Raw genomic sequence first — 23831 nt, 5'->3', positions numbered from 1 at the left:
TTTTGTATAGATCTAGCTCTGCCTTTCTGGACATTTTTATTATCGCATTCAAGGTTTTCAAATGTTTACTTCCCTTCGTCATCGCAGGTTCTAGATTTCGATTCTCGTCACTGTCGTCTTTGATAACAACCCCAAGATATTCGTAACTTCTCTTTTCCTTTGTGGTATTGTCATTATCATAAACTTCGATTTATCTTCGTTTCTATGAAGGTGATGCAAATTTCTTTACGCTCGTTTTGCGATGTTGAAAGGATCACTACATCGTCTGCGTTTGCCAGTAGTTGAGTTCTTCTTGTTTTTAGTGTTCCTGTTCTGTTCAAACCGATCTCATGTACTATCCATTTCAATACTATATTGAACTGCATAGTGAATAGCGTAACTCAATGTTTAATCTTGTGTACAATTTGAAGATTATGTATTGCGATTCTGGTATTCTTCAAATTGTTGTTTGTTATAATAATCTATTTAGAAAGCATTTTATTTTTTCGTCGTATGTATAATATGTAATTTCACGTATTTATATTTATATTTAAATGCTTAATGGTGGTCATAGATAAATAAAGTTATGATTCTATTTCGTCTTTTATTGATACAAATATAGTCTTCGATCCTCTCCATTCTATATATAATTGGCAATAAACAGCTTTAATTTGATATAAGAGATTAATGAGTAAATCCCAGTATTAACTTGTCATTATAGAACAAAAAAAATGCTTTCTCGCTTAATTAAGTCCAATAAAACTTCATCGATCGCCGATTGACACTAATATAATAAAACAAAAGTTGATTAGTGAAAGCCAGTTACCGTGAAACTAATTTCAGAATTATCTCTTTGACACGCTTAGTATATAAAAATAATGCCTTCGTTTTTGATCAGAAATGAGTGACAGCAATTTACAAATGAATGGTTTCGGATCTATAATTTCGAAATATATGCATAATTTATTATAATCTTACATCTAATGCTGGTATAATTTAAGTTGATTATGAACTGCCTGCGATATAAATCATTGCAATATACAGGACGTTTCTAAATTCATATGACAAACTTTATGAGGTGTGAAATTATAAAAGATATCTCATATTTATAACTTAAGTTTTGAGATGGATAAATAAAAACAAATATTTATAATTGGATATGCCTTTAGTGTTCTCAAACTATTTTCCTTCAAGATCAATACACTTTTGTATAAGTTTTACGCAATTGTCGAAGCATTTTCTCCATTTTCCGCTTCTTCAGGTGTAGACAAACGTTAACCTCGAAATTTATTTTCGATCTGCGGCAATAAGAAGAAATCATTGTACGCCGAATGATCCATCAATTCGATGTTTCGACCGTTCAAAAACTTTACTATTTGAACTAATGTATGGTGGTGGAAAAAGATTCCTCCACTGCGATTGGTTTCCATGAATTTTTCTGGCAAACAAATGCTGGTGTACCTTTCAGAATTGACCGTTCTGCGTTGGTATAATGGAACGGTGAGGACATGTCCAGTTAATCTGAAAAAATGTATTTGGCTCTTCTAGAAAAAACCACACAGTTGATTATTGATTAGTTCGGGTTCATGTGCATGATATAGTCGTCTTTTGAAGCATTTCTTTACGCCAATCTCGTTATTTTCATTGTGAGGCTGACTTTGATTGATTGAGCGTTGAAAATTAGTTGGTTAAAACAGAAAATTCTCAATTTTTAACCAAGCTGAGTTAAACAAAGAGTATCTTTTTATTAAAAAATCGAATGGACAATTCATTTTTGCTATCTTTATATTGTACAAGTTGTCCCTGTAAAAGTTACGAATCGTTAATCATTGGTCATGAGCCGTCATTTGCCTTTTGATAGTAGTGTAGAATTATTTATTCCGTCAAGTACATACATTAAAAATTTATAATGTTCGAATGTATAATTTAGAAAATATACTTAAATATAAATTCTGATTTCGCAACTTTAAAGGCCTATAACTCATAAACGAGGTTCCAAATCCCGAAGCGCGGTGTGTATATACAAATGACGTGTCTACAAGTATGTCGTAATTTATATGTTTACATCTTCATTATAGATATTTCGTCAATATACTAATAAGTTATGTTAACACTCCAAAATACTGTAAGACATAACTTTTCACTGTTTGTTCTCAAATTTGCATATTCATATATGTAAAAAATATGCTAATATTTCTAAAATAATGTTTTACTCAGTGACATAGCATGAATATCAATCGAAATTACCTTCAGGTCTCTGAAGACGATAATTTAAATTAAATAAACAGTCTGTTCATTAAGTAATCATACATTAATGAACTTTTTTTTTGAATTGCTAAAGTATCCATATGTCTTCAATAAATTATACGAGAGAATTGGACGAAGTTACGTGTCATAGGGCGTCATAATTTCAAGTCGCTACGCTACTGGCGTTATTATAGTCCATTGTAAAGTTTTAACACGTAGTTGGCTGATTATTATACAAAAATTTTAAAAATGAATTTTATATATGTAGATGAAGAGTTTTTGTATTGTCCACTGCCAGCTGATTCTTTACACAAACTTCATCGTGTGCAGCATAACGGAACGACGGGTATGTTGGTTTAGTTAACCACACACGTAGAATACATACAATGTACTTTGATAGACTGCTACTATAATTTTTCCCAGTGATGTTCAATAAGTTCGATACCCTTTTTATAATAAGAATTGTCAAGCTTTTCTTATAAAGATGTTAATTACGGAATTTTGAAGATCTAGTGTCACATATTCACTTAAAAATCCGGTTATGTACAGTGTTAGCCGAAGAAGACACATGTCTCAATTGAATTCACAAGTAAAGAACGTTTATAGAAGAAAATAATTGGAACAGTTTAATCTTATCTGTGGGAGACTAAAAAGATCAGCAATATGGTTAAGAAAAAACAGTACTAGAGAGAATACAATAAGGAGATACAAGGATGGTCCCAGAATTACCTGGCCTAACAGAAAACACAAAATATTTTGGCAAATAATATTTTTATTTTTCAACGTTATCTCCTTTCAGTTCCAAACACTTTTCCCAGCGATTTTCAATCGATGCCCTTTTTATAATAAAAATCGTCAAGCTCTTCAAACTAGTTATTAACTGCCCACATCACCTTTTCATTGTTTGAAAATGTTTGATACCGAGCCAAGTCTAGAACAGAACATAATCCGAGGGGGCTATATCTGGCGAATAGAGTGCATGAGGTGGCAATTTGCTGAAACAACTTTCTTCTTAGTCAAATGCGGCGGTTTTTGCTTGATTTCTTCGCTCTAACGTTACAATAAGTTCGTATAATACACGTTGTTGCTATTTTCCCCATTTTTAAGATTGTCAATGAAAATTATCCCACGCGCATACTAGCAAACCAACGCCATGTCTTTGCCTGCATTCTTTGGAGCTGGTTATCTTTTCCAGTCCATTGTTTTGATTGTTCTTTTGCTTCTGGTGTTAAGTGATTGACCCACGTTGCATCCATGTTTATGAAACGGTGCAAAAATTCCATTTAATTTCTGTGAAACATTCATTTTCAGGACGCTGCTTTTCTTCCATTGTCACCAAACGCGGCACCCATCTTGCGCACAGCTTTCTCATGATCAAATTTTCAGAATATACGATGTACAACACTTTTTAAAATGCCTACTATGTCTGCTAGCTCGCGCACTTTCAATCGACGATCATCCACTACCGCTGTGTGGATTTTCTTCAACATTTCTGGAGTCGTCACCTCAACCTCGACCAATTTTTTCATGTTTACATATTTACTGAAAACTTTCAACTATTGATGGTTGTCAGACAAATACTAACAACGTATAGATTGTGTACTTTCTAATACATTTTTATTTTTCAAGCAACTACAGCCAACTCTAGGTCAGGCCAGGTACTGGGACCATCCTCGTAAATTAAGTGGTAGCAATGACGTTGATGTTTATATTAACTAAATTTCACGTTTTTATATTTTAGAAAATGTTGAACTCCTCCGATTGAGTTGATTAAGCTTGATTTACAACCGCATAATTTTCTCAAAGTTAATCCGTTTATAAAAACCTTCGAGTTCTAAGTTTGAAACGACCAGGAACTAAACCTATACAAACAAAATTATTTAAGTACAAAGTCTATTGTCTTTAAAATACAATTTTTCATAATTATATCTTAAGAAAAGTTTGTTTTGATATAGTTTTTTGCTATATACAAGGTAATGTGATGGCGTCCGTGGACTGCTATATTTCTTAGTTGCCGGTTTGTCTTGTGGAACCCAACCAAGCTTGTTGTTGATTGAAAATGCACCTGCTTCACTCATCATGACCAACTGGTTTTAGTTGCTAATATTTGCGGTTTTAAAGGCTTTAATTGGAATTATATGCACAATAAAAATATTGAATAAATTTTTTTTGTTAAGAATTAAAAGTGATATTTATACAAGACATTTAATATGATGTTTATTCGATTATTATTTCTTCATAGGAGCTATTATAGAGATTAATAAGTAATATGAACTAGAAAATCAACAATAATTTGTCTACCATCAATATGAACTATAATTTGCCCGCAAATTAAAGCATTTTAATTGGCATTTTTGGTTTTTGGGAATTTTTTGAAAGCCTTTTGTTACTAACGCAACTAAATTGATAATATAAAATGTATGTAATATATGTAATATAAGTTTTGAGTATAAACAAATATTTATAATTAGATATGGCTTTATTGTTTTTATATTTTTCAAAATATTTTTCATTAATATCAATACAATAAACGTTTGAATCAATTGTCTATGCATTTTTTCCATCCCGAAACATGTGATTCGAACACATCAACCGCTTCTTAAAGTATAAAAAAACGTTGATCTCGCAATTTATTTTTGATCTGCGGCAACGAGAAGTAATCATTGGGTGCCAAACGAGGACTGTGCTCAGGATGACCCATCAGTTCGATGTTTTCACTGTTTGTTTAAACTCATGTGTGAGAGTTTGCATTATCGTGGTGGAGATTGATTCGTTTTCTGCGATTGGTTTGGTTTGTTGAATACTCTGGCAAAAAATGTACAATTGACCGTTCTACCATTGTCTAATGAAACAGAGGCGGCGACATATCCAGTTATCATGAAAAACAGACGACCATTCGCTTCGTGAGTGGACAATTTTTGTTGGATTTTGACCAAAATGGATGTTTCAAGTATCTATAAACAACTCAAATGGCACGTTCTCAGTACTTTCACCATTAAAAATGTCAAACTTTATTATGGCACTGTCAAATTTGACATATTCACATCATATTTCAAAACTTAAGTATCTCTCGTATTATTGCAGAAAAACTTTTAAGCGGAAATTGTAGTGCTTGTTTTAACTGGTTTTTGTAGCTAGAATGACCTTTTTTAATCTAAATAGAATATAACATCACTCAATAAGTCGTGTGTCTGACACACAGATGGCACTGCCATTGTTAAATCCATATGAGGTTTATGAAATACCAACTTTCAAAATACTATGTGTAAAATTACATGCGATTTAGATTAGTCAGAAAAAAATGAGAGCCATTTAAGTGAAGCTGCTTTTGTTATTTTGAAAACAATGGATTCCAAACTTCCTGTGTTAATTTATCATAGCTCCTTGATAAAAAAAATACTGTACTTTCTGGTTTGCTGAACTTAAACGTGGTCGTACAGACACCGATTATGGTCAACGTTCTGGTCGTCCAATTGAGGTGGTTACTCCAGAAAACATCAAAAAAGTCCATAAATTGGTTATATCTAATCGTGAATTTAAATTGTGGAATCAAAACAATCATCATCTGAGTGGGCTGCAGCCGGTGAACCACGTTGTTGTGTCCAAAAGCACAATAGTCAGCTGGGAAGGTTATGGCTTTAGTATTTTGGGTTGAGCATGAAATATTGGTTATCGACTATCTCCAAAAAGGTAGAGACATTCAATAACGAATACTACATAGAGTTGTTGGATCGTTTGATTGCAAAAATCAATGAAAAAGGCCTCATATGTCGAAGAAAAAACCACTGTTTCACCAAGACAATGCACCGATTCCCAAATTGATGGCAATGATGGTAGAATTGAACAAATTACACTTCTAATTGCTTCCTAATCCACCTTATAGACAAGATCTAGCCCCCAGTGACTACTGGCTACTCGCTATCCTCAAAAAATGCTCTCCGCTACGAAATTTAGCTTCGAGAAGCGTTGGACTTATTGAAATCTATTTCATTAAGTGTTGAAAGTTGGTAAAGGATTTTAGGTATTTAATTACCTGCTAGATTTCGGATTCACTTAAAAAACCAAACAATGAAGCAAATTGCTAATAAGAATGTCATGAAAGAAATAAATAAAATAGCATTTGCCTTTCCATTAAAAAAAAGAGGGCTGCAGCTTTACTCTACGTAATTAGAAAAATAAAAAAACTCTCTATTTCTTAATGGATAGAAACATCATTTAATTGATTTTAGTTACCTCAGTATATTTAATAAAAACTTTCTTTTAATGATCCAAGCTATTAAATTATTTAAATTTTAATCATAAAATTGTCTAAAATAATAATTTATTGCCTAACCTCCATACAAGACCGCAGGTGGTTATGAAACGCCTTTTAATGTTTAACGTTTTGTATTCATTTTCGTTCTATTTGTTATTTTAAATCAATTAAATTGAATTATTATTGGTATTGTTGGTATCTTTTCCCATTGCAACATTTAGGTGTGTAAAATGATATAAATAAAATACCAGTGAACAAAACATGATACAAGGTTACGTCTCAGTAATATCTCACATTCCAATTACATTCAAAATAATCAATTATCAAAAAAAGTTTCTAATTTGTAGTAATCCAGTCAATATGGATAAAAGAATTCACCTGCATAACATACACATATAATAATTACGTGCTTAAAGTCTTTAAAACTGATGACGTTCAAAATAATTTTTCACTGTAAGATAAAATTGTATGTTTACTTCATAAAGCTTCCCATAGGCCTTCTTGTCTGTTTTATTTGGTGTGGGACAAACTTTATACTCTATTTTCGACATTCTGTACCCCTGAACTACCTAATTTTATTACCGTATTGTAGAATTTACGGCAACCATTATACATAAGTAGCACTGCATGTTATATGGTCAGGAATGTTTGCGAATTATATCATAAAAGTGCCGCGAAATTATTGGAAGTTGTAGCAGTGCTTTCCTTAATTTCTTCTCATCGACATAAATAATGGTCTTTTTCGTCTCAGCGTATCGAATAGCGGAAACCAGACCTTTTAGTCGACGTGATCAACTTTTAAAAAATGATAATCATTGGGATGCTTACCTAACAGGTTTTTCAATACAAGTACCACTTTAGTTTATGAATAAATTGGATAAAAACCTACTGTAGGTAACATACTCGATAGTATAAAAATGATAAGTCACTGAAATATGTTTTTTTGCGTCACCAATGTATATATACAAGATGATCTATCAAAACCTGGTCTCCAAGCTATTATATAATAGACGATTTTTCTGTTCATAAAGAGCGTATTACAAGCCCGTCCATAATTTAAGCTCAAAGTAATCTTTCGATGACCGTAACTTAACGAGAAAATTCATTATTTATAGGTCCAGCGCTGGTTCAAGAATTCCCGGAGGCGAAAATGCTGCTCTCGATGGCTACGACAGAGATAAACCACAATTACGACCGCACCAGGTAAAAATACTTTATTTTCTTTTTTTTTTTCTTTTCTAATAATAATATTGTTACTTTCTTAAGAATTCTCATTCTGTTTTTATATCAAAAAACCTAATAATAACAAGCGTATCAGATAATTGGGAAGGTGTCTTTGTTGAATACAGTAGGAAAAGAATATTGTTACGAACTCATCTTCGCCCTGGAGCCGGTCCTGCTTAGATATAGTAAAATTTTAAAATTCGGCGAAGGCGGCGCATTCGCTTAAATAACCGAAATTCGTTTGATCTTGGTTTTTATATAACTTTTTAAAGCAAGCGGTTTACTTACATTGAATAATTTCTAAGAAGATCTGTTGTTTTGTTTTTAGAAATTTTTAGAATTATTTTGGGATATATAAGTTTCTGTAGCGCAATTTAATTCAATTTTTAATAAATAGTCGTAGTGAACAGACCGAAATAGAAAGTAATCGAAGAATTTAAATGAATTATTATATTAAGTGATTATTATAAGTTAGTGTAGTGTATAGTGTTTAAATTAAGAACGTAAGAAACAGTGTCTATTAACTCACCACCAACATTACAATATCTTGGATAAAAAATTGAATAAACAGTCGAGATAGACAACCAGTAACTGTCAATGAAGTGATTCGTTAAACTGATACGGAACGTGAAGAAAAATAATTTTATGTAAAGACATTTCCGCCAACCAAGGGCTATTTCCATGGTATCCTCGTATTTCCTTCCATAACATATATACGAGGACTGCTACTCAAGTTTTGAGGTATACCAACACTGATGTGAATATGTCAAATCTGACATTGTCTTTTGATATTTTTAATGGTGAAAGTACTCAGAACGTGTTATTTGAGTTGTCTACAGATACTTGATTACTTGAAAGATTCATCTTGGTCAAACAATGGAGTTAAATCAATACAAACAAACATTTTTTTCTATGACTTTCGACGTGGATTAAACCGACAGCAGCGGATCAACTCGATTCGACTTTTGGTGATGAAGCATCATCTCGAGCCATCGTATTTCGCTGATTTTTTCAAACTTAATCGTGATCGCACTTCGCTACAGGATGAATTTCATGAAGGTCGTCCAAAATCGGCTATTCTGTCAGAAAACATTTGGCTGCCAAGTAGATTTGTATGATTTGGATTTCGCATAATTTGACAATCGCTTAAAAAAGCCCGTGTCGATTTGTGCTAAGAAAAAAATCAATTATGGTATTTCAAACACGTCTATATGATCGTGACAAACGACGAATCATGGATCATATATATATTAACCCCAAATTAAACAACAATTCACTGCAAAACAATAAAGAAGCAACCCTCGTAAGAGCACTAAGAAAAAGGTGGAAAGAATACTAAAGAACATGCAAGAAAGGCCGATAAAAAAATAAATATTGATATACGTTCATCCTGTAATTTAAAATTTTCCTATTCTATTTAAACAAATATATTTTCATATTTGGAATCAACCACTAATTGTTTTCCGTTCCCAAATAATTTCCAATAAATATATGTAAATATATAACTATTGAAAGAATGTTTGAACTCGTAAAATCACTGTTTAATTATTTATTTTAACTAAGGACACTTCATTTAGAATTAATATTGTTTGTCGAACATACACATTCATAGTCGAATTGATATTTAAAACGTATGTCATTGTTCGCTTGAATTTACAGCTGACCGCAACTACCAATTGCTGTCCGGCAACCAACAAAGGAAACATATAATACAGTAAAACCACAGTAATTCTATATTCCATAAATGTACAGCGATGATTATATTCACAAATTCATTACCCCGGGGGGTAAATTTCTATTTCGATTAAAGCGTTAGTAATGACACTCTTTTATTATGATTCTTTAGCGTCCAAATAAGATAAAATAATTATTTACGCAAAAATTGAGTAAAGAAATACTTTTTCTCACGAGTAAGACGGTTTGACCGCGGCAATTTCTACGAGTGAAAAAAAACTATTACTTTACTCACGAGTTTCATACAAGATTGTTTCTACGTCGGTAGACTTAAAAAAAGTCGACAAAACTTTTATCTGTTTTTATTTTGTAATAGTAACATTAAAAGTACTGTGAGCATTGTTAATTTGAAGTAAAAACGAGTTACATTACTATTGGTACTTGAATTGGCAACATTTAACGAGTTCAAAGAAATAACTTGGACTATAGTTAAGTATTAGTACTTATTGGATTGTTGGTAGAATCGTGAACATTCACAATGCTGTCTCTAGTCGAACTAGAAATCCATTTTGTTTTTTATTGAGTCGTCTACGTAACCCTCCGCAACTGTGTTGGATTTTCACCCACCGTGCTTCTTTTACTGAATTATATCACAACCGGAATCTACGCCGAAGAGCGTCGAAATATATGCCCAGTATAGTTTTTTGGTTTAGGTAAATTCAAATATGTTGCGATAAGCCATAGAATTTTTGAAAAAGTATTGATACCTACCACTTTTGTATTTCCATTTCTATACTGCACAAAGAAATGATCTGTTTTGATATTTGTGGGTCGTTGGTTTTTATTTTATTCATAAATGTTTACCGAGTTTAATGTATGGTCAAATATTTTACCAATAACAGTAAATCGAGGAATGAATATGAGTTTTTGTATCAGGTACTGTGATAATTAAAACATTTCCGGTATTATTAATATCGTTACATTTCATTTTATATAATTACTTCCTCCGCAGAGCTCCTGCGATTCCGAATATTAAAGCAACCTGAAAGATGTTACAAATAATATCTAAGCTTACATTAAACGTTTTTGCTGTCATACCTTATGCATGACATAATGATCGTCTGGAGCTTGCAACAGAAACTTATTAATTTCTTCATGGGCAAATGTTTTAGATTTGTTCTATAGCCAACTAATTTATTTTTCAAATATGCAATGAATTTCGAGTATTTAATGATGTCTACGTCGTTATTTACCATTTATTTCAGTTTTGAACAAATCGACCAAAGACTCCCACATTTTGGATTTAGTTTCAATAAAGCTGTTTACGCCATTTTTAGAACGCCACTCCATAAAAGAATTATATTCCTTTTAATACTTCTCAGGGAGAAGATTCATAGTCGCTGCAGTTGCCGATTCAACAACATCTTCTGGTGTGCTGTTTAAACTTTCTTCACTAATACTCTTCATCAGAGTTTATCGGAGAAATTGACATGAGAAAATTTTGTTAAAATATTTTATAATTGCGTTAAAAGATGACACGTTACGACACACACGGACGTGGGAAAACAAAACTTATCGATTAAATATTATTTCATTCTCCACTAGTATCCACTCATAGTAAATGTTTTTCATTTCCGCCCCTCGTTAATTTCCAATTCCTCGTAGTTATCAATCAATATACACCAAGCAGGTTTAGGCAGAATCGAGACAGAGACTGTTAATTATTTTCCTACTCAAGTTTTGCGATATGGCAACATTGTTATAATAAAGTTTGACATGATTTTGAATGTCTTTCAACGGGGATCAACTCGCTTCGACTTTTGGTGATGCACCTCCATCTCCTGCCACCGAGTCTCGCTGGTTTTCCGAATTCAATCGTGGTAGTACTTCGGTACAGGATTAATTTCGTGAGGGTCGTCCAAAATCGGTTGTTTTGACATACCTTGAGATTGAGGCATATATGGGCGTAAGTTCCACTCGCATATATTCAACATTACATAAACATTCGACTGTCAAAAAGATTGGTTTGCGTTGGATACCGCATAATTTGAAAAGAGCTTGTGTCGGTTGGTACAAAGAAATGCTGAAAAAATTAAATTGCTTTAAAACACGTCTATAAAGTCGTAACAGAAAACGAATCATGGATCTATGGGTCAAATTCAACAGAAGGACGAAATACTTCGAAGCAAATGGTGGCCTGTTTTTTCCAAATAATTGGACGTCTTCTTAGCGCAACGTAAAACGATCAATTCTGCATGGTACACCAGCATTTGTTTGACAGTGAAAGAATCAAGGAAACCAATTGTAGAGGACGAATAATTTTCCACCACAACAATGCGAGCTCTCAAACAAAAACGTTTTTGAACAGTCCTTGTTTGGCATCCAATAGTTTCTTCTTATTTCCGCAGATCAAAAATAAATAGTGTGGTAAACGTTTTTCTTGAAGAAGCGGTTGAAGCGTTCAAATTACATGTTTTGGAGGTACCTTAATTGGAATGGAAATATTGCTTCGACAATTTGTTCAAACGCATGCAAAAGTGTATTAATCTGAATGGAGAATATTTTGAAAAACAATAAAAGCACTTCCAATTATAAATATTTGTTTTTATTTGTCCATCTCAAAAATTAAGTATTTATGAATTGATTATCAATTGTTTCAGGTTCATCCTGTTCTCGATTCAAGGCAAACGATTATATGTTACGAAAAATCACCTGTTGCGATTTCCGATCGACCTCCGTCGCCGCAACCTCAAAATTCGTGCTACCCTCTAGCGCCGAACATTTGTGTAGAGGCGGGTCGTATTCAATTCATCCGTCAGGAGGTAGAGGACGCTCCCGTACCCGTGCCGCCGCCTCCTGATCACGTAACAACCGCGGCGCCGGCGACACAACAATCTCCAAACACTGGAGCGAGGATAACTGTCACTAGAGGGTTACAAACAGACGAACAGGAAGGAGATTCGCAAACCTTCCGAGAGATACAAGTAGGTGGCGCTATCTGTTCAAATATCAGATTTCAATTTTATTTAAAGCTTAAGAATCATATTTTTCGTTTCTAAAGCTTCTCACAACTTCTCTATCGACAGTGTCAGAGGTTTCTTCCAGATCAATTTATAGCAAAAACAGTTTCATTTCTTCAAATTTCGGCGTCGATTTAAATGATCTTGCATGTATATTCTAATAAAAAATGAATCGTTTGAAAATAATCGTGAAACGTTAATGAAAATAAAAACGAACAGTACCTAAATTGATATTTATTACCACAAATATCATTAAAACGTTATTACCTGCAGGCGGATAATTTCCTAATTAGATTTCCAATTAAGATAACTAATTAACTATAACAATGACAATATCAGTCACTTTGTAAAATGATCATTACCTTTATCACGATGTAATAATGCACGTCATTAATTTAATATGATTTGAAGACAGTTTCCGATGTTTATAAGTGAGGTTATGTATTCGGTTTATTATATATTTCATCTTATAATATTTTATGGTTACAACTTACCCATGTAGATTTTAGTTGTAAGACTGTAATTTCTTGAAGTAACTGAAGCGTTTTATACTTCTAGCTTCTAGGGATATATTAGATATTTTAAGAGGTCCAAGATTTTCGTATCAACTTTCTGCTGTTTCGTATTTCATCATCATTTCATAATTAAGAAAGTCCAAAAAATACTAATCTCTTTACTTTTAACTATACCGTATAATCACACCAAGAGATTTCATAAAGATAAAGTCAAATGTAAAGTAGGATAAAACAAAATATGTATGTGATTTGCAAAAATGTGTGAATGAATCTGTGTATTTACAGATATTCGTAAATATAAAGGTTCATAAATAGGTTGATATTGAAAAAAAAGTTATACTTGAAAATATTTAAAGTTCCCTTCAACACAAGCCATTAAAAAATTAATAGAGGAAGACCGACGAAAAGAAGAAAACTTGAAATTATGTCTCTGGAAAGCTTTTTGATGTATTTTGAATCTGACTTATTGGGTTTCGCTCTTATTTTCGACGTACAGAGACGTATTCAGTTAAAAGTTTTATATGTACTACAATTATTTATTATGATATTGAAATAAATAGAAAATACATTAGTTCAATTTGACCCCAGTGTCAATTTCGTAGATACCCTTTGATAGCAAAATATGAAAATTTGTAGAAAAGACTGTGAAAATTCATGAAACTTCTATGGAAAATCATGAAAAAACATTTTTCATTAGTTGTTTTTGCTGTTTTTTGTTCACGCATTTTCAATCACTCAATAAAATGAGAAAATCTGCAAAAAATCCTGAAAAAGCAGTAGAAAACCCGGAAATATTTGTAGGAAAACTCTGGAAATTTCTATTTCTAGAAATTTTAAAAAGTGGGTAGAAAACACTCAAAATTTCATAAAAAGAAAAAAAATCTGTAAAAACACTAGGAGATTCGTAGAAAGCTCGATAAACTCGTATAAAATCCACAAAATCTAGAAAGTTCGAGGAAAATTCCAAAAAAATCGTAGAAACCCCTAGAAAATTTGTAGAAAAATTGAAAAATTATTTTTAAGTCCTGGAAAATACGTAAAAAATATAAAAAAATTGTAAAAAACACGAGAAATTGAAGACAAATAGTCTAAAGTTCGGAATTTTATAATAAATACTATCAAATTCCTGGAAAAACCGAAAAGTTAATAGGAGATAAGAAAACTTTGTAAATAGATTGAAATTTATAAGGAAGCCTAGAAAACTCGTATCAAACTTGAAAACATTGTAGAAAACCCCAAAAAATCCCCAAAAAAAAAATAGAACATTTTTTCAATCTCTTATAAAATCCTAGAAAAGAAGTAGAAAGCCCTGGAAATACTTGTAAGGTTTGTCCGAAAAATTCCTAGAGGAAATACTCAAAATTTGACAAACCAAAAAATTGTAAAAACTCTTCAGAATATTCATAGAATAATACTTAAAAAATTTATAGAAAAATTATGAAAAATCCCAGAAAAAATCGTAGAATCCCCTAGAAAACTTGGAAAATACTTTAAATCCCGTAAAACACGTATGAAACATAAAAAATTTCTAAAAAACCCTAAAAATTAGTAGAAAGCTCATAACAATTTGTATTAATTCTGAAAGATTTTGTAAAAAACAAAAAAATGGTAGAAACTCTAAGAGAAATTACCGAAAACCCTGGGAAATTAGTCGAAAGCTCAGAAATTTTATATAAAAAACAGTAATATTTCTAGAGACTCTGAAATCTGAAAAGTTAATAGGTGAAGCGAAAACTTTGGGAGTGGAGAACAATTTATAACTAGCCTGGAAAACTCATATAAAAAGTTATTAAGTAGAAAAGTTATTCCTTTGTTAATATTTTTCATTTTTGTGAGTTTCATTCCTTTCCTTTCTCTGCCTTTCAGCTTCTAATTTACATTCTTCTATCCTCTATATGCGCATCCATTGAATCCAAAATCGTTTCTATAATATATAATCATTTTTGTAATTTTGCTTCGGTATTTTTATATCCCGATTCCACTTCAATGTCATAGATTGTTAGAAATATAAGACCAAATCTCAATGTAGCCACAAATTTCGAATCCTTTTGATTTATGTTGTCCGTCTCTGTGCTTAAAAAATTTGCTCACTCAATAGAACTTCTTGTTTAATGACATTAAACGTAAATTGTTATTTAATGCTTCCTCCAAATTACTTGAAAGGAATAAAATTCAATTTTCTTTTAAAGCCTTCTACCGCTATTCTACCCAAAAGTATCTCCTTCCAAGTTATTCCGAAACGATGAAAAAAATCAACCTTTGAACATCCAACACCTTTCAAAATCGGTTTAACTATATTTTTACGTTGATTCAAGTTGTACCATTTTTTAAAATATGCTCTGAATTTTCTTTTTCAACGTAAACTCATAGAAAACAACCCCCATGTCTCTTAATATGTATTTAAAATCAATTTGGAAATATAAAGACGGCAATTAAGCAACTAGCGACAAAAAGGATATAATTGAATTCAAAGACTTCATGAACATATTTGCATTTTAGATTGGATTGAAGCCAATTTTCCAGGGACTTTGTCACCCCTAAATTAGCCATAAATTGCCGTTTGCACCACTAGCGTTTCACAATTGATATGCCTCGTTTAATTTTATGATCTAAAGTAATTGGTCATTCTATGACGAAAAACGTGGAAGAAAGCGACGTGAATCCTGCAGTCTCACAAAGTTCCATTGTAAAACTTTCATTCTGCCAGTTGTTCGGATTTATCGTTTCTAATTTTATCAATATATATTTCCAAAAGAAAATTGGTTCTAGATGAAAATTCTGATCTACATCATGATAACTTCTGTTATTTCACAAAAAGAACTTTTTTATTTATTTTTTGGCCTCTAAAAATATTTAAAAAAAAAAGATATCCCTTTTAGAGCCATTTTAACTTTTTAGAGTTTTGTGGAAAAAGCTGTTTTCACTTATCCTGCGGTCATTTTCTTGAGAAATCTCTACCATTTCAATCGTCCCCCTCTAGACGTCATTCCAAATTCCATAATACTTATCTTTATCTTTGAGCGGGGTTCGGGGAACGCGTGGACGGTCAGCTTAGATCTTTTTAGTCCTTTATCCTCCGAAATGACCCAACTAGGAGGATTACACCGCCTCTTTCGAGTATTTTTTTGCACCAACGGCATTACGAGATCCGGTGAAGAAGGTTTTTTAGATGTTCATGGGGGTGGATATCGGCTATATATAACTAACTACCTGATTAGGAGATTGAATTGATTTAGGAGAAGTTTTCTGAAAAGTGTGGATTTCATGCTTATACCTATAAAAGTTGAACAAGTTCAAGAAAAAGTTGCATGCAAATTTTCAATATTCATCAAATGTCATTTGAACCAAAATAATAATGATGGAAATTAATAGATTTGTTCCTGAATACAATTACTTCATCATCCTTTACAGTAATGGCGTTCTTTGTAATTCAATATTTGACTACAGTGGGGTTTGCCTTCCTCTCCAAACAATTGGTTAGCATCTAACAGATTGTCGGAAATATGTTTAACAAACTTTAACTGCATTAAGGTGAAATGACTGACTGAAAAACAGTCGCAATTCATCATGTTAATAACCATATCAATTACTTCGAACAAGAATGTAATTAATTTATCATGTAAAAAAATTAAAAATATATATAAATATGTCGGTGATTCAGTAGCTCATGGTTTATCTCTTGTTCCTTAATCGTTGTTTATTTTTATGCCCTAATTACATATCACCTGAAGGAAGTCCACTTTAAAAATCTATTTGTCATGGTCGATACACAAATAAAAATATCCGTTAATAAAAATGGAATGCATGGAAGTAGACGTGATATTTCTTCAGGGTTGCCTCGTTTATCAATTTAATTTAAAATTTGTAGGAACAATGGCAAGAATTACCGTGAAAATTCTCCTATATATTTCGGATGAAATGATGAAAAATTCGAATTTAACTGATCGCTTCAAGAATTTATGAAATTATTGTGTTATTTTCGGCCTTAGTAACTATATATATACGAGAATTGCTAATGCTATATAAAAGTTTTGAGATAACAAATAAAAACAAATATTTATATAACTTCACTCAATAAGTCGTGTGACTTACACGCAGATGGCGCTACTATTCACATGACGTTTATGAAGTATCAACTTTAAAAAGACTATGTGTAAAATTCCATGACAGTCATTTAAGTGAAGTTACTTTTGTTATCTAAAAACAATGGATTGAAAACAATTTATTATTGCTTCTTGACGAAAAAAAAACTTCATAAGCTCAGCAATGGCTTCAAAAGTGTTATCCGGACTCTTCTCCATCAAAAATAAGCATTTGTTATTGGTTATATGAATTTAAACATGGTACTACATACACCGATGATACTGAAGGTTCGTTCTGGTCGTCCAATTGAGATGGTTACTCCAAAAAACATCAAAAAAGTCAACAAATTGGTTATTTCTAATCGTAAATTGAAATTGTGTGATATATCTGATGCCTATAGCATTTGACCATGAGCAAGCTTTCTTCAAATTGGATGCCGCGTTTACTTACAGTCGATCAAAAGCAACAACTTGTTGATGATTCCAAGTAGTGTTTGGCCATGTTTTCACGTGATAAATAAGATTTTTTGTATCGATGTGACAATGGATGAAACATGGATCCAAACAAGGCACTTTCCAGTAAATATGCCGTCAAATTATTGCGGTATGCGGCAAACGATAATACCAATTTGATGTCAATCGGCAAGTGATTGTGCATTTTTTTGCATTGTAAAATATTGAGCACTTAACTAATTCTGAACGTGAAGTAAGTAGGTAAAGGTCGTGCTCCGCGTTCCTAATTGGATAGCTGTGCAGCGACCTTTCTGAAATTGGAGAAGCGTGCTTATGAATTCAAATATGAATAAGGCAGGAAGAGTCAGAATTTTTAATCTTTTAAAGAAGTTCCCGCAATGAGCCCTGGTGTTTAGTCCGAGTAACTATCTAACAGCTCTCTTTTGTAGTTTGAGGATTCGCACTACCCGTATCCCAGAAGGGAAGGGCATATCGGAGATGCGACTCAATAAGGGCATAATAAACTGTTAAGGAGGTGGATAAGTTCAGTTCTTTGGAAACTGATATCAGCGCAAAACGTAGAGTTGTTGGATCGTTTAAATGCAATAGTCAAGGAAAATCGACCTTGGTTAAATTGAATGAATTACATTTCGATTTGTCTCCTCATCCACTGTATAATCCAAATCTGGTCCCCAGTGACTACTGTTAAGTAGTAACCTCCGTACATACGTTAAAGCGGAGCTACTAAAATCGTTTTCTATGAATCCGGATTTGAAACAATCACGAACCATCGGAGTTTTTTATTTGTTGTAATAATTTCCATTCATAACTTGCGAGAGTTTCTTTTAGACCCTATACACGTTACGACATTGTTCTCAGACTCGATTCGAATACATTTCAAACAGTTGATAATTAAAGTGTGTTTGTCTAGCAGTTCATTTTTAAAACTCGGTCTGTGGGTGGCATACTTTGTTTTCATAATGGAAAATCTGGTGCACTAAAGCTTTCTTCTAGGAAGCTCAAGTGGATTTTTGTTTTGGTTATTTTTTTAACGAGCGAAATACGCTTTTATATTTCTATATAACTAGTAATTCAATTTGAATTGTTATTATGTTGGAGGAGAAATCATTAAACTGTCGATAATTTAAAAAGGTGGGCTTCTATTTCTTATCGAAGCATGTATTATAATACATAGAAAATCAATAGATATGCTCTAAATACTATATAATTAGTATTCAACTAGTATATAATTAATATTATACAGGGTGTTTCTATATTCGATCGACAACGCTCTACCACACAGAGATTTCTATAAATGAATCATTTATTGAGATCTCTCTATGGTCGAATATAGAAACACCCTGTGTATCGAATCATTTATACAAATTTGTTTAAAGATAGTGGATTTAAGAAAAAATTTGGAATTTTATAAAGGACTAATGCGAGTGTAAGAAACTATATAAAATGATAATTATGAGTAAAGTAGAAGGCCATAAATAAGTATCGAAATAATGACGTGAAACTTATCATTATACATATAAAACAAATATAACAATTGGTTTTCTAAATATTAAATGTCACCAAGCAGAAATCTCATTTACGTATTAAAGAAAGTCAATATATAATTTATATTTCATAAATTTCAGTATTTTCTATAATTATTGTATAGTAACCGAAATAATAAATTAATTTCATTCATTCTTCCCACACTGTAATTTGTAATGTTTATAATTTGTTATAAGAATATTAAGAAAATAAAGTTTGCTATAAAAATGTTTTTGTTTTTATAAGACACAATCCCTTATGATATAATTTATTTTCTAAAGGCCGCTTAACATAGTGCAATATAACGTTCAATAAATTGAAGAATATTGCATAAATGAAAATTGCAGGTCGCTTGACATTATTCCTACCCATTAGTAAAAGTAAACAACTCCCTAACCTCAAATTTTGTTTAATATTTTGTAACCGATTTAAAAATGAGAATAACAAAAGGTCAGTGGCGTTGATTTTGGAGCCTATGGACAAGTTATTTGTTAAGTCAAAAGTTTTTGCAGATTTTTCGCTAGAATTGCAGCTTGCGCGCAATAAAAACGACACAAAACCGATAATATTGCATGTTCGAGATATTGCATGAAACAATCAACTGCACGTCATCTGCGCATGCTTTTTATATTGTATTGCATCATGTCAAGCGCTCTTAATATTTTGATCTTGCAAGGAATTGCTTGCAATTTCTTGCATGTTGTCTTGTCTATGTATAAGAAATTTTGAAACATTTTAGATGGCGGTAGCTACGCCAATTGCATTAATACTTGAATCAACACTACTTAAGCCTCTTATTTTCAAACAAATCTCAGTAACATATCGATATAAAGGGAGGAACTGAAATATTACACATTATTCTTAATATCTTCAAACTCAAAGCATTTTAGCTTGTTGGGGAAGGGTAGTTTGTTTTGGTCGACTGATAAAGCATGGGAATATTTTCAAACTTATTACAATTAATTATTATCATGACAGCATCTGTTATATTGATATCAAGAAGGTATTCGAACAAATTAAGAAGCTACTTAGACTATGAAGATTACAAAGACCAAGCAATAAACAGTTCACAATAAAAATAGTTAATCAGAATCCCAACAACATGCTGAACTACTTAATAAAGTAGAGGATAAAAGTGTACAACACAAATTAGATGACAAGTTAATTTACAATTAAATAGGCTCCAGTTGTTGTCTTGTGAGGATGTTTAATCATGTAATTTTTAAGATCTAGTGTGACGTATTTATTTAAAAATCCTGTGATGTACTAGCTAAAGAAGATTCATATCTCAATAGAATTCACAAGCCAAAAACATTTGTAGAAGAAAATAGTTGGAACAAATACATCTTAGTATAGAGTAGAGTTGAGCAATTGATAAAAGAAACAAGAAGGGTGTGAGGGCGACTAAATAGATCAGTAATATGCTTTAGAGAAAACAGTACTAAAGGAAATATGATAACGAGATACGAGGATCGTCCCAAAATTACTTGACCCAACATAGAACACATAAAATTTTGACAAAAAATATATTTATTTTTGAGCGTAACCTCCTTGTAGTTCTATACACTTTTCCCAACGAAGTTCAATAATTTCGATAACTTTTTTATAATAAGAATTGTCAAGCTCCTCAAAATAGCCATTATCTGCCGACATCACCTCTTCATTGATGGAAAATCTTTGTCCACTGATCCAATTTTCCAAGCTTGGGAACAGAAAATAATTTGAGGGAACTAAATATGGCTAATGGGATGTATAAGGTAGCAATTCAAACCTTAATTCATTAATTTTGGCCATTGAAATAACGAATGTATGAGCTGGTGTATTGATAAAATAACTTCTTAGCCAAATGCGGCCCTTTTGTTTGATTTCTTGGCTCAAACATTGCAATAAGCTCGCATAATATTCGCCGTTGCTAGTTTTGTCTTTTTCAAGATAATCAATGAAATTTATCCCATGCGCATCTCAAAAAACCGACACCACGACCTTGCCTGCAGATGGATTAGTCTTTGGAGCCAGTTCCCCCTTTTCAGTCCATGGTTTTGATTGTTCTTTTTTGCGGGTATGAAGTGATGGAACCACGTTTCACCCGTGATTATGAAATGGCGCTAAATTCGGCTAAATTTCTGTGAAACATTGCAAAACACTGGATATAAACATCTTCACGACGTCGTTTTTGTTCTATTGTGAGCAAACGCGGCACCCATTTTGCACACAGGTTTCTCATGTCCAAATTTTTAGTTAATATGCGATGTACCGCACTTTTTCAAATGCTTATTATATCTACAGGCTCTCACACTTTCAGTCGACGATCGTCCAGTGTCGCTTTGTGGATTTTTCTGAAGTCGTCACATCATTTGGTCGATCATTGCGATGCTGTTTTTCGCAGATCGTACGGCCTCCTTTAAACTCTGTTACTATTGATAACGAAGCAGTCTCACCTAGAATAGAATCTACTAAAAATTCTACGCTTTCATTGCTGCTCACTTTCGGCTTGGCACTCTCCATGATACACTTTGTTAAGTAAAAAAATCTTCAATTTGGAGGTTCAGAAGTATGTTTTTTATTATAGCCAATTTTGAGTTGCGTTTGCTTAATAGCATACCGATAAAAAATATTAGACCCTACAATTTTTCTTCTTACTCGACCCACATAAGGTCTGGTTAACTTTTTTGTCGAAATCGCACACCAGACCAGAACTTTATCAGCGAATTTTGCTTTTTCTTCATATATTATATTGCTAGTGTCGAAAATTTTTCATCGTCTAGAAATATGACTTTCTCGTTTGCAAAATTGGTATCCGTGCTAATTTGTTTGGGGAATATTTAAGACACTTTCATCTTTTTCAGTATTTTAACTATTTCTTTCTAATTCATGAGATATAGTACTTTTTAAAGTATGGTATCTACGCTTTAATATTGGTTGGGATAGAACCTTTCATATAAAACCATTGTTTCAAATAAGATGAACATTTTATCCATGTTTACAAATTCCATGGTAATGTTCACGATTGATGGCTGTCAAACAAATACGTGGCGTCTTCAAACTTGAAACATATATTTTTTCAGCAACTACCGCCATCTATAGGTTAGGCCAGGTACTTCTGGGACTGTCCTCGTATAAGGAGGTTCTAATTTGGCGTTGGAGGAAGAGAATTCAGAATAAATAGAATTATGTCTTAAAATGTATCAATTACTATCGAGTTACTCTCAATTTCTCAAGTTGGTGACTCCAAAAACTTGGATTTAACTTAACACTCATTTCTTCTGCACTAAAAAATTAAATGACATCTTCTCACTTTTGCAAAAGTGATAACAATAGATTGTTAATATGTTATCGTAAACGAGCGATGCCTGTCCTGTCAGTTTAGAGGAATGTAAATGGTTCGTTCTCGTCTTTAATTCTTTTGAGTAATGAGGCTACCTACAGAGAAGTCGTGTAAAGTCTTGCAGATAAATATAATATGACAGCTCGACATGTATATCATTGAATCCGCATTGAAATATTCTATCCAGCTGTGAAGTTCACTGAAAGTAATATTTATAATAAATCTAGATAGTTTAGAATAGTGGTAACTATAATTTTGACAACTCATTCGAAATTTTAAGTTAAAATTCTTAAGAACATATAAATATTAAAGCAAATTAATTATTAGAAAAAAACCATGCTGGCTTCTGAAGTTTTGATTATTCTGTATAACAAATTATCCATCGTTTATGATTTATGAAAATATGCTTTCATTAATAATGTTTTATATATGGTATTCGTAGAATATGATGGTATGTTACTTTTGGAAAAAAATCATCTTCTACGGCAACATAAAAGATTTTACTGTAGTTTTCACCAACTTCTTAAGCAATTAACTTCAAGAAAACTCATCATTCAACTCAACATTGATAAGAACAAAATAGTGTCTCGAAACTTGATGTGTAACAAATAAAACATGAAATTAGTCAGTGCTATTTAAAAAAAATGGAATTCAAATGCTAACAGTGTATTAAAAACTGTATTTTTGTATTTATTTCCGTTTCTTCTCAGTAAATTTGAAGACAAAACCCTATCGAGATGCCTGTCGATATTTAAATTGAAGATGAGTTGTAGTTTTCGGAAAAGACATGCCTTGGTAGCTGATTTCACAGACTTGTACTTCGTTCATGTTGTCTGCAGGCGAACTCGATGTTAATGAGCCACGTCTCCTTGTCGAGTAGGTCTTCCAAATACTGCTCTAGGTGGGATTATGCTGGACAGCTCGAAAGAGTATCTGTCGTGGTAGTATCGGTAAAACAGTTTTTTTTTATACTTCAAATTGTCCAAGTTTCTAGTCAACTCTACATTGCTTATAAGTCGAATTGCTCTCTTCTGTATTAAATCGAGCATTCCCATGGTACGCTTAAGAGTCGAGCTCCAATATTCCAAAGATAGAAGAATGTGGTTCTTGTAGAGGCTTTAAACCTGTTGCGAAGTACATAGATTTTTGATCTTAAAGTGGTCTCCAAGTTTTTGTGAATCGGTCTCAACTCATTCGCGTGTTTGTGCCGCCTATATGACTCGACTATTCAAATGTATTTTAAATTCCAACCGCAACTGTACCGCCAATGTAATCTTTTTTTTATGATATAATTCGAAAGAATATGAAAAATTCACGGTGAACAAATAGTGAACATTCCCATCGTGCTTATCCCACGAATACGGCCGCATAATTATTATAACCGTGACTTAATCACAAAAGTACCGCAGACGTGTAGTTTATTACTTGAAACCTCAACAATGTTTGAATTTGAGTTGGGATTGCTATTACGAGAGACTTCTTTAAATTCAACAAGAATTTGTATTAAAAAAT

The 23831-nt window shown here is 32.4% G+C and overlaps 1 protein-coding gene across 4 annotated transcripts in view; it reads left to right on the top strand.

Moving 5' to 3' along the window:
• Window positions 1-23831, top strand: part of LOC130892214 (uncharacterized) — a 222824-nt gene that overhangs the window by 43097 nt on the left and 155896 nt on the right. For all 4 annotated transcript variants that reach the window (XM_057797452.1, XM_057797451.1, XM_057797450.1 and 1 more), the window contains exons 2-3: window positions 7597-7684; window positions 12040-12363. In XM_057797452.1, coding sequence (XP_057653435.1) covers window positions 7597-7684; window positions 12040-12363 — 412 coding nt within the window. The remainder of the gene's footprint in view (window positions 1-7596; window positions 7685-12039; window positions 12364-23831) is intronic.

Source organism: Diorhabda carinulata, chromosome 4 (genome assembly GCF_026250575.1).
Source record: "Diorhabda carinulata isolate Delta chromosome 4, icDioCari1.1, whole genome shotgun sequence".
NCBI lineage: Eukaryota > Metazoa > Arthropoda > Insecta > Coleoptera > Chrysomelidae > Diorhabda > Diorhabda carinulata.
The sequence above is the reverse complement of the archived record's forward strand: the minus strand, read 5'-3'. Positions and strand labels throughout refer to the sequence as shown.